Here is a 13944-nt window from a genome sequence, read left to right as displayed (position 1 = left end):
TGCAATAAACCTTTCCTAGTCATGATTTTGTCACTTCATTTTTAATAACTCTAGTTTCTGATATTTATTTATAATTTTTCCATCTATTTTTATAAGTAACACTAGTATAAACTTTTCTTTTACTGTTCGTGTTCAATTCCGGTATAAAATGAGTTGGTAAATTTCCTTTATTACTAGAGTTAAGAAAACTAAGGGTCAGGATTGGGATTTTTCGAATTCTTTGCTATTCCAAACAAAACTGAAATGAACACCAGCAATCTCTGACCATATCCCTGACAGTTTCCTTAGGATGAAACATCAAAAATGTGATTTCATGGTCAAAGCACCACCCCAAGGAAAGCCCTTACAATTTATGTTTATGGAAATGAATTCCTCATTCCTACACATTTACATATAATGGATATTATAAAATTGCCAGGCCCTTACTTTTAACTTTAGAGTCTCCAACCCTACAGCAGTTTGGATTTTGCTTTATTGTAGATAATATGCACTAAAAGCCTTTTCTTCTTCTTCTGATTGATTCATTACCCAAATATCAATGCCATTCTCATTTTACAACTGAGTTGTCTTCCATTCCTTGTTCTCAAAAATGTTTGAGATATAAAAGCCTCATGAAACTTTATTTATACTATTCAGCTCATTGCGGCTTGACAGGTAAAGTCCTACCAATGAACCACTTTGTGTCACCACATTCAACAACGGGGAAGCAGCAGCAGTGACGTGTGTGTAACTACAGCCTCCATCCCTTCAGAGACAAAGCTATGAAGGCTGAGCAATTGTATGAAGGGTGGGAGGGACATGAAGCCACGATTGTTTCTGCCCTAAATTGAGTCCCACTTTAAGATGAAAAGAGAGGGGGTCAAGGGGGAAGAAACAGCTAACAGTCAATACACCAGATATTTTAACAGAAAATATTAGCCGTTTTTAAAAATTAAGTAATCTATGTTTCATGTTCTTCATTGGATGAACTTATTTGTATTTTTAGGTTTGTAAAAGCTTAAGATATTTTATTAACAACTTTCTTGAGATTTTAAGTACATAAACTTATACAGCAAATCCATTCTTTATCATATGTTAAATAGTTCTGCCTAAACTATGGTTTGGATTTATCCATAATGGACCTTTCCTGTACCCACTCCCATTCCCCAACCACTACAGTCGACATATATATATTTAAAGAGCTGACTGAATGTTTAAGAACATTTAGTAGTTAAGAAATAACTAATAATCTAACACAGTATTATTAACCATTCTACTACTAAAAACAAAGCAAACTCTATAAAATGTATGGGACCAAACTGTAATGTAAGAAGCTTAAACTTCTTGATAGACAACAGCCAGTATTAACAAATCTACATTTTTTACCGAAAAAAACCCCCAAAACACAAAAAACACCCACCAAATTAGATAAGTCAAGTTTCTAAGCTTCAAAGAACTTCTGACTATAAAAAACACAACAACGGTCAACCACCACTTCACTTCCACTGTTCAGGCAGAAGAGTGAAAAAAGGTTTTTTTAATGATCGAAAGTCCTAGAATATGGAAAAATTTTTAAACTAGGTTACAAGAAGAGGAATGGAAAACAGGAAAAGAATGTTCACCAAGGTGACCTGCACACATCTTGACCATCAGTTGCTACCTACTGTATGACCTGCTCCTTACAGGAAGGGACCGCACGGCTCTCTCTCAGCTCCGCTGTCCAGAACCGCTCCGCCACGCAATTTCAGCCTCAGACGTGCTGCGCAGAGCCGCGGCCCCGTCTCCCGGCACACGCAGCTTCCTGGGACGAGGAAGAGGACCTACTAACCGGTCTCCCTGCGTCCACTCTCAACAGTCTCAGGGTCATTCTCCTCACTGCAGCCAGATGCCCTGCTGAGACTCTGCGGTGACTCCACCTTCACCCACGCTCAGGTTCAGGTTCACCTTGTGGTTCCGTACCACGCACACAGCCTCAGCCGGCCACACCCACCTCCGCCTTACAGCCTCCCAGGACACTAGAAGCTCAGCACCCTTCTCTCAACAGCACAGGACCACTCTGGGAGAATCCGGCCTCTCCTGACTAAATCCCTCCTTTACACCCATCAAGACTCAGCTCTGGCACCCATCCTTTTCCGGGAGGAAACTCTCCACAAGCTGCAGGGTAGGCAAAATTCTTCTCTTCTGGACATCACTCCCTGAGCACACATCTTTCTTAACACCTACACTACTTATGAAATGGTCTTTATTTTGTAAAGTTCACCTCCCTTACTAAAAAGCAATTCAAGAACAAAGACCGTATTTTAACTCCAGTGAGGAAGAGGGTATCACACATGTGTAAATGTGTATAAATGTGCACCAAACTGAAATTCCAAGGCACCACACAATGAAAAATTAGCAAACGTAGCGTGACTTATTCTTAGCCAATTCATTACCAAGTCCTTCCAGTTCTAACTCCATCCAATTCTGTCCACCTCGTGTGCTAACACAGCCACCGTGCCAGTCTACCCTCCAGCATCTTTCAGACTACTTTACTAGCCTCCAGATCTCCCTCCTTCCAGACCCACTAGCCAGTCTACTGCGCACACACACACCACTACTTAAGTTTAAAAAAAAATCTGTTTAAAAATCTTTATTTGCTTTCTATTATATTTAAACTAAAATTCAAACTCCCACTGTGCCTTGCAATGCCGTATTATCTGACTCCTTCCAAGTTTTATACTCGTTTTGTATTCCTCCATCTCTACTGGGCTCCTTTTAAAATCCTCCAATAAGCTATTTCTCACCCGAGTGTCTTTATACTGGCTCCTTCCTCTCCTAGAAGACTCTCCCTTCAGCTAGCTGCTACTTCTCAAAGCTCAGTTTAAGTGTCACAATCCAATCCAAAGCAGCTTTTTTATCCCTCAGTCATGGTCTTCTTTGCACTCATTACCATCTCAAATTATATCAATTTGTCCACTTGATTACTGTGTATCTCTATGCCTCAGAAGAGGAGGAACTCTTGTTTTGGTCAGACTGTATCCCCAAGGGCCTAGAAATAGTGCCCTGCATTCAGCAGGCCCTCGTAAGCATTTGTAAAATAAAAGCAAAAACCAAAAAAGTGACTCTTATTTAAGATATACGTGAAGCAAGTAAAATAAAAGAAATGCATAATTAACCTACCAAATAAGGCAGGAAACATTCTACTGTTAGTATCTGCGAGTACACAGGCTGGTGTTACTGGGATCTATTATCAACAAGCATCCAGACTGTATCTCCCAAAGCTCACTGGGAACCTGTCGATCAGGTAGCATGGCTTCATGTGCTACACGCTAGCCCACACGTCTGACGCTGCTGGAAGTCCTTTTAGAAAATGCTGTATGCTGCCACTCCCCCAAACCCTGTAATGTCTACCAAGAGTAGTGAAACACTTAAAAACCACTTGCTACTATTAAAGAAGCAGCATCTCTGACAGTGGTACTTATCTACAAATAATTAAATTTACACTCATAAAACTCCAACCTCTTAAGTAACAGGCCCTACCAAGACAAGAAGTAGGTAGGTCTTTGCACCAGGTTCTGACTCCCTGGACATCTAAGACACTGCCCCCTAGACTTTCTTTCTAGTAAGTAATGCTGCAACTCAAAACACAAATTATATAAATAAAATTCATCACAGTGCTAGCTGCCTCCGTTAACTCTTTTACTGATCGGACTTTTGACCAAGGCGGGAGAAAACTGTCAGTCAGCACTGCACTACGAGAGGAAAAGCTTTGACTCTTTATTCCAATGTTGTTCAATCACAGAAATGAGGGTAAGCTACAAAGGCGCATTCAGGCAATGAAGGTAAATGAACCCAGTGAAGATAAAACAATACAACTAAGTATTTTATTTTGCTTGATTAAACTTCATTGTTCAAGAAAATGACTTGTAAAACAAACAAGTCTTAACTAGTCAAACAAAACTGAAATGCCAGGTTAAAAAGAGTGGTCGTATGTTTTAATAATCACTATTTACAGGTGACTTGACAGTAACAAAATTTCAGTAATTTTCTTCTGGCTTCCTTTAAGCAATTTTCAACAGTATGACCACAGAAGTTCTGCTCTAGCGACACTTACCTTGGTATGGTGACACACTTAGTATTACAATTTTGAGTGGTGATGGCTTTCTCAAGCTCATCTAATCGTCCTGTTTTCTTTAGCTTCTTCACCAAACTTTTAACTGCTTTCTCACACCACTTTTCTTCTTGTCCATTCTGCTCTCCTCCGCCTGCTCCTCCAGACCCACCGGCTGATTTCTTCCAACCCAGCAGCCTTTTCACAACCGGTGGAGTGAATGGCAAGATGGACGACATGTTCTTACCAAGGCTGCAACCCGCACTGAGAGAAGACGCTCCGCTACCTAACCTAGAAAAGATACGGAAGGGATCGTTCAGAGGCTACCTTTAAAATCCAGGCGTAACTTCAACACTGTCTCTATGAGACAGAAATTCACATCATCATAGCAGACTTTCAGAGTTATCTTTTTCTCCCACGACAACGTCTTTACTACTTTAAAGCAACTGTGGAAACAAACTCTAAAAAACAAAACCATGTTATAAGTGGACAAATACAGTAATTTTGCAAGCAAAATCTTTACCATCACTGGGCAAATTTATCACTACCAATGCTACTTCATTTTTAACTTTTAATAGTGTCAATAATTAAAATATTTTCACCAAATAATGAAAACCAATGAGCCAGATATTCAAACTTTCACCAGAAAGTTTTTCTCACTTTTGAGGATACTTAACAAAAGTATTTTTTAAATGTATTAAGTCTACTCTCCCTGAAGTTTTAAAATTTCATAACTACGTATCATAAAGGAAAATCTAAAGTTGTAAGAAGGGAAAAGGCATCAAGTGTGAAGTAAACAACAAAAATTAAAAAAAAAAAAAAAGGTAAATACAGTCTGTGAAGAAAAGGTTTGGCTCACTTATACGATCCCTTGCCAAGACTAAGTTTTCAAAAATATTTTTCATTTTTATCTAAGTAATAAACAACATGCGTCGTAACTAAAGTCAAATATATTTCCTCTTCTCACACCAAGGTACAATTCCTTAAAATCTTTTAACTTTGATTCTTGCTACTGTACTTCAAGTAAGAGGCTCATGATGGTATCCCTTGAAACATCAAATTTAGGTATTATCTGCTGTTTTTGGAAAATGAGGATTTAAACCACAACTGCTCACTTTCCTCCAACCTTAATAATTATCTCCCAAAGGTAGTTTTGTGTCTGATGAGATCAGTAGTAAACTACTACATAATCATGTTTCCCTTTTTGTACAACTCTTTCTTTTCCCCAGTTAATGATCTCAGTTTGTCATGTGCATAGTTTTCTACGCGCCTACCATAAATTCTCCCCACACTCTTCACAAGCCCCATAATTAAATTTTAATGTGGATGACTTTAATCTCAAAATAAGAGACAAGATCATTTACCATTTGAGGACAGAACTGGAGAGCTGAGACTTGAGAAGAATGGAGATATAGAAATGTAGCTCTAAGAAATATCTACAGGGACGCCTAGGTGGCTCAGTTGGTTAAAGGTCTGCCTTCAGCTCAGTCATGATCCTGGGGTCCTGGAATCAAACACTGGCTGGGCTCCCTGCTCAGCAGGGAGTCTGCTTCTCCCTCTACCCCTCCGCCTCTGCTCCTGCTCTCTTTCAAATAAATAAATAAAATCTTAAAAAAAAAAAAAAACCCTACAAAAAGTCAGCTAGAATGAAGCAGGTATATCCAGGCTACAAAGTAAAAGGTGTAGAGGAGCCCCTCCTCTAATCAGGATGTAGAAATGACACCCAACCAGCATTTCACCCTAACAAGCAGAATAAGCCAGATAAGGCTACGAAATCATGTTTTCTTCTGAACCCATCAGAGTTTAGGATGCAAAGTAATCTAAGTGGAACTAAATTCCAAAAAGCGCTGAGCCATGAAAGAAGAGAGTCCCAGGAATGGTTTCTCTCCCGGTGTAGCAGCTACAGAGGAAGAATCCTACCCTAGAGGAGGGTAAGGAAAAACCAATCTACTCTTTAATAAATTTTAACAGTTTACAAGACATACTAAAATTCTGAGGATTTCACAGAGCAAACCTGTACCACCCAACCACTCATTTCTACAGGGCTCCACTGCATGCTTGTCAAAGTATGCCAAAGGTGTGGAGACAGGCCTGGAAACAGATGCCCTAAGAAGCTTATGGTCTCCCTCAAATCCAAGTTATCTGTCCTCTGACAAGGAGGGGAGAGAATGTGCAGGACAAGTGAGAGAAATCAACCCAAGAGATCTCAGACATTCAGCTGCCAAGGGCTGAGGTGGGAGAGCAGAGCTAAGAGAAAAACTTTCACCCCGATACTCTGGACACTGAACTACCAAGGCTGGATTAGGGACGGGCTGCTGCAAGGAACCCCTGGAAGGTGTTACTAGCAGAGAGATACCTCACTCTGCACCGAAGTCTGGGGTAGGACTAGAGCAAAAAGAAATCCAGAATGACCAAGGGACTGACAACTGGGCTATAAACAGAGAAATCACGCCAGGTCAAGGAAGCTGAAGGCTCAGATATACAGCACAAAGAGGCAGCTGGAATTACACTCAGACAACAAATCTTCCAAAGGCAAAGTCTCAATCCTGCTCTCAAAACACTACAGTTGCAACAAAATCCTGAACTAGCCCCGACAACACAGCTTATTGATTTAACCCCACCATCTATTAAACACAAGAAATGATGGGCAGTTTTCTGTAAGTAAATACCATTTTCTTCAATCTGTATGGTTTTTATACAAATATTCAGCATTCAATCAAAAATTACAAGATACAGGGAATAGCAAGCCACAGGCAAAGGTGAAATTATGAATATAATTGGATTAGAGAGGGCCCGGATGTCGGAATTACTAAACTGACTAAAATGACTGAGACAAAACCATTAAAGGACCTGATGGAAGACACAGACAACATGCATAAAGAAATGGGAGAATTTCATTACATACACTGAAGCTAGAAAAAAACAATCACAGGGAAATGTTAGAAATGAAAAACACAGTATCAGAATTAAAGATTTCTTTAGATGGATTTAATAACAGTAATGAACAGTGAACTTGGAAACAGGTCAAATCAAAGTACCCAAATTGAAACACAAAGGGGGGGGGGGAACATTAAAAAAAAAACCTGAATATCCAAGACCAAATGTCTACTGGGTTTAAGTGGAGTTAAACTGGAGTCCCAGAAGGAGAAGAAAGAGAAACCAGGGCAGAAAAAAATACATGAAGAGATACTGGCCAAGAACTTATCAGAAATGATGACAGAAAACAACCCACAGATACAAAGGAAACACAGTCATATCAATGGGCTCAAAGTTGAAGACAGAAGTGAAGATAACGGCTGAGTGTCGGCTAGGATGACAGTTAAGAATTTGTGGAAGACCCAGACAGAAGAAATCTGCACTCATTCACAAGCTCTTCTCCAAGGGCTTCAACTGAGATCTCTTGAAAGACTGGCATGGAGCAAGAGTTGGGAGACAGCTCTTCCCCCTTAGTGGCATCTCTTATGAAACAAAAGCCTAGGAGGGGAGAATCAGGAAAGCCTCCCACACCCAGAGCCCAAGGGAAAGAACAGAGCGAAAGCTACGGTACTATTGGAGGAGAGAGAAGAGGGTCGAGGGGGCAGAATCTACTTGCCCACCTACCACACGCAAATAAGCCTTTCACCACATAACAATAACCACAGTCTACTCCGCTACAGGAAGGCAGGAGACACTGCCACCACCAGTCCCAGACAAAGATACACCCATGCTGAGGAATGAGTAGAAGAAAAAGCTATCCGATCCTGGCACGGGAGCAAGAAACTGGCTTGGACCCAAGATTCTGCACTAACGCAATGCAAAGGTCTACACTTCTATATGGAAAAATCCGTAACAAATATTAGCAAGTCACATTCAGTAACATACACAGAAAAGGTAATATATCATCACCAAGTGGGGTTTATCCCAGGGAACAAAACTGACTTGACATTAAAAAAAAAAAAAAAAAAAAAGTAAGCACCTCATTTATAGTATAAAGGAGAAAATCCTTATGATTCTCTTAACCAATGCAGAAAAAAAGAAAGCATTTGACAATGTTAATTTAATATCCATCTATGATTTAAAAGTCTCAGCAAACTGGAAATAGAAAAATAGAAAAGAGGAAGAAGTTCTTTATTCTGCAAAAGGACATCTACGAAAAACCTAGAGCCAGCAACATATGTAATGGGTGAAACATTAAATCCACTTCCTTACAACTGGAAATAAGACAAGGATGTCCACTGTTGCCTCTTCTATTTAATAATGCACTGGATGTTCTAGCCAGCCCAGTTAAGGCAAGAAAGAGAAAAAAAAAAAAAAAAGGCACAAAGACTGGAAAGAAGAGGCATATTCTCTGGTGATATGACGGTCTCCATGGAAAACTGCACAGAATCTGCACGGTAGTAAGGCTGTTGTAATAAAGCTATACATTTACCGAAAAAAAGAAACAAGTATAATTCTCAAAAGACCATTCTCAAAATGGTCTCCCAACTGAAGATACTCAGGCCGCGGTATAGTTTGCTAGAAAAAAAAAAAAAAAATGGTCACAACCTAATAAATAATCCTATTCATTCCTCATAAGGGAGGAACGAGTAATGAGGTTAAGGCCCCCAGCCTCAATTCAGGAGACTGTTCCAAGGATCTCCCAGAAGAGGCAATACAGTGTGCCAAATTTCATAAATTTATTTGGCCACGGATAGACTTTTTAAGGGACGTCTCCTGGAACTCCACATCACAATGCCACCCTGGCACTCTTGATAGCCCAGCTGTGGTTTAGACACTAAAAATGTGAAAGGAGCCAATAAGCAGGATTATGTGACTTTCTTTAGCAGTAGAGCAGAACTGGTGAGAACGTGAGGTTCGCTCAGAGCTAGAGATCTGTAGGGTAAGTAAAGAACAGACAGAACTTGAGAGTAGCACTGTTAAGCTGTTTACAGTGGTAGACTCTGTCATAATACACATAAATAAGCACTCTAGTACATAAAACTACAACTTGACAAATAGAGCAAATACACAAAATTCCATCAAACACCACGTAATAATCCACCAAAGTCGACGTTTGGGACTACCCGGCAGCAAAAGGTATAGCTGGCTACCTCGGGCTTCTGTTGAATTCCTACTCTGCCACAAAGCATGCTGAAGGGGAGCCAGCTGTATAAACCTCAGTACCATGTGACATAGTCTTATCCGAGCACAGAGAACATGCTTATTAATTCAACCTTCAGAAGGGAGAGGTATCACAACAGGGACACCACAGCAGAAGCCTGAAAAGAAAGAGAGAGGAGAGAACATCAGGCAGAAAGTTCAGCATGTTTTCTAGAGGCAGATAACATTTTAGGAGTTACCAAAAAATCCAGGTATTGCTACAATATGGGATCAATATGGGATACAGGGAAGCCATGTGGTAGGCCACCCGGGAGAGGAAGGCCGGCTCGGATGACAGAGCCAAAGACAGAAGCTAGAGCTAAGGACAGGAGTATTCCTTCAGTTATTTTTGAGACGATTCACCCGTTATTGACCAAGTGGATGCAGACATTTTAGGGAAAAGGAGGATTCAAAAACAACTACCACTAAGGAACATAACTAAAGAGCATGCAGTGGTAGACAAATCCCTATCTGAACAGAGAAAGAGAAGCAAATCTGAAGGCTGTTACCGGGTCAGCATTATACAGGCCTTTATGTAAGTCACCGTGCTCATGACATGACCAGAAGACCACAGAGGCTCGGGGAAGGGTAGTCAGCACAGAAGCAAGAGTGTGCCCAGGCAAAGCAGAGACAGTGAGTCCTGCTGAAAAGCAAAGGCAGCTGGTCTTCAGGCTTGGTTTCTAAGGCCTCTCCAGGTCCAGTTCCGGCCCCACACCAATTTTAGCCTTAGAACAAAACTCTCTGTGAGTTCCAAAAGGGATCCCTGTTTCTTGTGAAAAACTGACAGAACAAGCAAAATAGAAGAAGAATTTATCTCAAAGTGTCTAGACCTTTGGTTCAATTAATCCATGTATGAGAACTCAACCTAAAAAAATGAATAAAAATTAAACTTCCGATAATCAGCAACACTGAAAGGGATTCTCAGCAGCAGGAAGAATCTAAGTAACAGGTCCTCTGGACACTTCTGTCAGGAGATATGTTTCTTAGGAGTTCAGATGCATTCTTGGGGATATGAAAGTTTTCTATGAAACCTTAATTTTTTTTTCTTCATGGAACAAACACATGAAAAGTTTAAACCTACTCTGGGTCATCTGAATGACCTCATGGCCTAGTACAACCACATGATCTCAGTGTCCCATGTCTTAGAACAGCACTTATGACCACCTTGGAACGATGTAATCACTGAAAGTTACCAGCCTCAACTTGTCATGTCTCTGTAACCATGCTGGCTGACACTTGGCTAATTATCTCTGGAGAACTTTTAAATTATTCAGTAAAATATTTTTCAGTAATGCTGATAATACATTTCAACCAGTTGAGCATTTTAAATAGCTAAGATATATTTAGCCAACAGTCTTGAAATGTTAATAGACTGAATTTAGGTTTTTACAAGGAATCCATGTCAATATGCTCTAAGCTGAAGACAAAAGGGAGTAAGAAAACTAGATTTATGATCAAGTTATTGAAATATGAATGAGTCATTTGCAAAATATACAGATTCCTCCCATAGTGTGGCAGCAAGCGCTATACTGAAGCTAGAATTTTTTTTCCAACATCTGCAAGAACTGAAAAACAAGTTCAGATACTAATTCTGTTCCTAATTTCAGCAATAAGTGAGACATACAAGCAGGATTCATTAGAATAGGAAGACTTCATCTGCACAGCTCAGTAAGAAAGCTTATCAAGTGATAGATCAGTAAAATTAGGATTCAAAGATTACTCACTGGAAAGTTTCAGTTAAGTAAGAGGTCTGATTATCCCGAACTCACAAATAAAGCCTGCAAGTTATTAATCGTGGTGTAACATAGCTTCACAAACAGGATTCTCTACATATTTCCTTAAACTACAGTACGTGTTCTTTGTAGTCTTCAACCCCGCTGTTCTTTGCTTCTTGTATTTACTCTGATAGAAATCCTATCATGCGTTATGTATTACAAAAAATCTCCAAAGCCTTAGAACGTTTTCTCATTTTCTTATAGCTTTAGAGTACACAAATTTATACGTTAGAATCCTTTATGCTGCACTTTGCTTCTTTCTAAAGAAATCCGTTTCTGCCCGCAAACACAGAAGACTGACTGAGTGCTTGCTTACTCTACGACACAACAGATTAGTCTCAGGGTCCAGGTAAGCATTAACTCAACTCTCACAAGCAGCTAGTAGGGTAGATACCCTTATTTCCAAATGAGGAATCTGAGGTTACAAAGATGTTAAAGATACTCCTCCCTAGATATTCTTGCAGATATTTTAGTTTTGCTTTTCACATTTACGTTTCTAATATACGAGGAATTTGTTTTTGGTTAGGGGCTGAGATAGTGACCTGAACCCCTCCTGGAAGGATAGCCCACTTTGTCAGCACCATGTACGAAACAGTTTATCTTTTCTCTGGTAATTCATGCAGCTCCCGTACCTAATCCCTACAAACCAACATCTGATTGTGGGCTTTGTATTCTGTTCACTGTACTTGTTCAAACCTACACCAGTATCACAGGATTTTACTGACTCCTGCTTTCCAGTAAGTGGATTACCTGCAGGGTGAGCCCCTCTCTCTATTTTTCAAATTGATGTTAGTGATCTTAAGTTTAGTTTACTAAGTTCCACCAAAACTCACAGGATTTTGATTACAAGTGCAATGAATTCACATTAATTTGTGAAGAACCAACATATTTATAATATTGAGTATCCCTATTTATGAAAATGAGATGTTTCCACTTATTTTGGACTTACTATCCGTCAATAAGTTGTATAATTTTCTCTGGAAAGGTCTCACACAACTTCTTGAATTTATTCTTCCAAATATCTTGGGTTTTACTGTGGTGTTTATCTTAAAAAGTTAAATATTTCAGTCATACCAAAAAAAATATGGAAACACCCTTGGGCCTCCCACTCAGCTCTGTCAATTCTTAACATTCTACGGTATTTGATCAGATATAAGAAATGAGACATGATAGATGGATACAGCTCAAGTGCCCTACATATACCTTTCCATTCCCATTCCCCTCCTCCTTGCTTCTCAGAGATCATCACAACCCTGATTTTCCCCCATTGTCACTTAATGGTTTTGCTACATATAGTATTCATAAAATAAACGTGCACATTTTATAAATTTCTATGAAACTTTAACACTGTTCATGTCATGTTTTTTCTTCCACTATTATTACTATCCATGCCGACACGATATATAATCTTGCACTCTAGCTCATTCACTTCAGCTCATCCAGCACTGCACTGTGTGACTGTTACAGCTAACTGTCCATTCTCCTTTTGATTCCTGTTTAGATTGTTTCCAATTCTCCACTTTTAAAAGCTGCCATGAGTAGTCAGATGTTTATCTTCTTAAGGTATGTGACAACTGTTCAAGGGCAGAAACTTTCAGACTTCTTGATCAAAAAGAAGAGCCACAGTGAGAAATACACGGTACACTACAACCTAATTCGTGGTCTCTTTCAATTAAAATGGACATTTTACTGTATCTTCTCCTCTGCTATTTCTCTAAAGTCAGGGTCGTGAACCACTGGTGAACATGAAATCCATTTAGCTAATTCTGAAAAATATCTTTCTAAAAGAAAAAGAAAAAACAGACAAAAATTAAGAATAAAACTCAGAGAAAATAAGCCAGAATACAGTAGAAAACAGAGTACACTTTTTAAAAATTTTTAATTCAGTTTTTGTCACATGTAAAATACTACTTTCCACCAGGGTCTGTAAAAAACATATGAAAAGCCACTGCCTTAGGACATATGCCCAGGAGCAGAAAGGCTGCATAGAAGGACTCACACATATCCTTTACCAAATACGGTCAACCTGGTGACAGCAATTGTCATTCCCACCAGGGAAGTAGGAGTTCCTACTCTGCCCAACATTTGACATTATTTGGTCCCTCGAACTTTTGCCAAAAGGATGGGTGTTGACACAGAGGGTTGCTGAAGTTTTGCACTTTCCTGACTACTAAGAAGTTTGAGAATATTTTCATGTTTATTGACTTTTCAGGATTCTATTCCTTTGAATTACCTGCTCATATTCACCATCTTTTCCTTAATTCACAAGGTTTATTTACATATTCTGGATGATAATCTTTTTTAATCACACAAGCCACATATCCTCATCCAGCAAGTGACTTCCAATGGCTTTTTATATACTTAAGATTTTACTTTAATGTGAACATATTTAATCAGTATTTTAAATACTGTATTATGTATACACTGGGATCTTCTTTAAAATCCTTCCATTTGTTGTCATCTTTTAAAAGTCATTAAGTCTAAAGTTTTGCTTTTCATCCTTGTAACTTATTTTTGTATATGTTGTGAGGTAGGGCTCTTCCCCTCCCCAACAAAGATAACCAAGTATACCAGTACCATATATTGAAACTTCCCTAGCAATTACAATGCTACTTATTTTTCTAGGCTCTTTTCTTTTCTTCCCTTAATCTCTATCTTCCATTAATCTAAATACCATCACATCGTAACTACTAAAGCGAAAGAATTATCTTGGTATCTGATAAAGTGAATCCTCTTTCACCTCCTGGGATTTTAATTGGAATGACACCAAATATATAAATAAGTGGAGGAAAACTGACATGTTAATAATAGTGTCTTCCATTCATAAACACAAGTACATCTGCTTATAATTTGAATTATATGAGTATTAAAATTTTCTCCATTTAGGTCTCACACATGTTTATTTTGTCCTAGATATGTTGTGGCTTTTGTTGTCATTTTAAATAGTGACTTTTTAAATTTAAATTTTGTGTCTTGCTGGTA

At 39.0% G+C, this 13944-nt stretch overlaps 1 protein-coding gene across 5 annotated transcripts in view; it reads right to left on the bottom strand.

Moving 5' to 3' along the window:
- SMAD2 (SMAD family member 2) overlaps positions 1-13944 on the bottom strand; it is a 77679-nt gene that overhangs the window by 50405 nt on the left and 13330 nt on the right. For 4 of the 5 annotated variants that reach the window (XM_040632535.1, XM_040632534.1, XM_040632537.1 and 1 more), the window contains one exon: positions 4073-4360. In XM_040632535.1, the coding sequence (XP_040488469.1) occupies positions 4073-4308 (236 nt within the window). In that variant the 5' untranslated portion in view covers positions 4309-4360. Of the gene's footprint in view, positions 1-4072; positions 4361-9138; positions 9266-13944 lie in introns of those variants that run through there. The other variant, XM_040632536.1, reaches the window with a different exon arrangement.

The sequence above is a fragment of the Ursus maritimus genome, unplaced genomic scaffold (assembly GCF_017311325.1).
Source record: "Ursus maritimus isolate PB19 unplaced genomic scaffold, ASM1731132v1 scaffold_18, whole genome shotgun sequence".
NCBI classification, from domain to species: Eukaryota; Metazoa; Chordata; class Mammalia; order Carnivora; family Ursidae; genus Ursus; species Ursus maritimus.
Note: the sequence above shows the minus strand (reverse complement) of the source record. Positions and strands in the feature narration are given on the sequence as shown.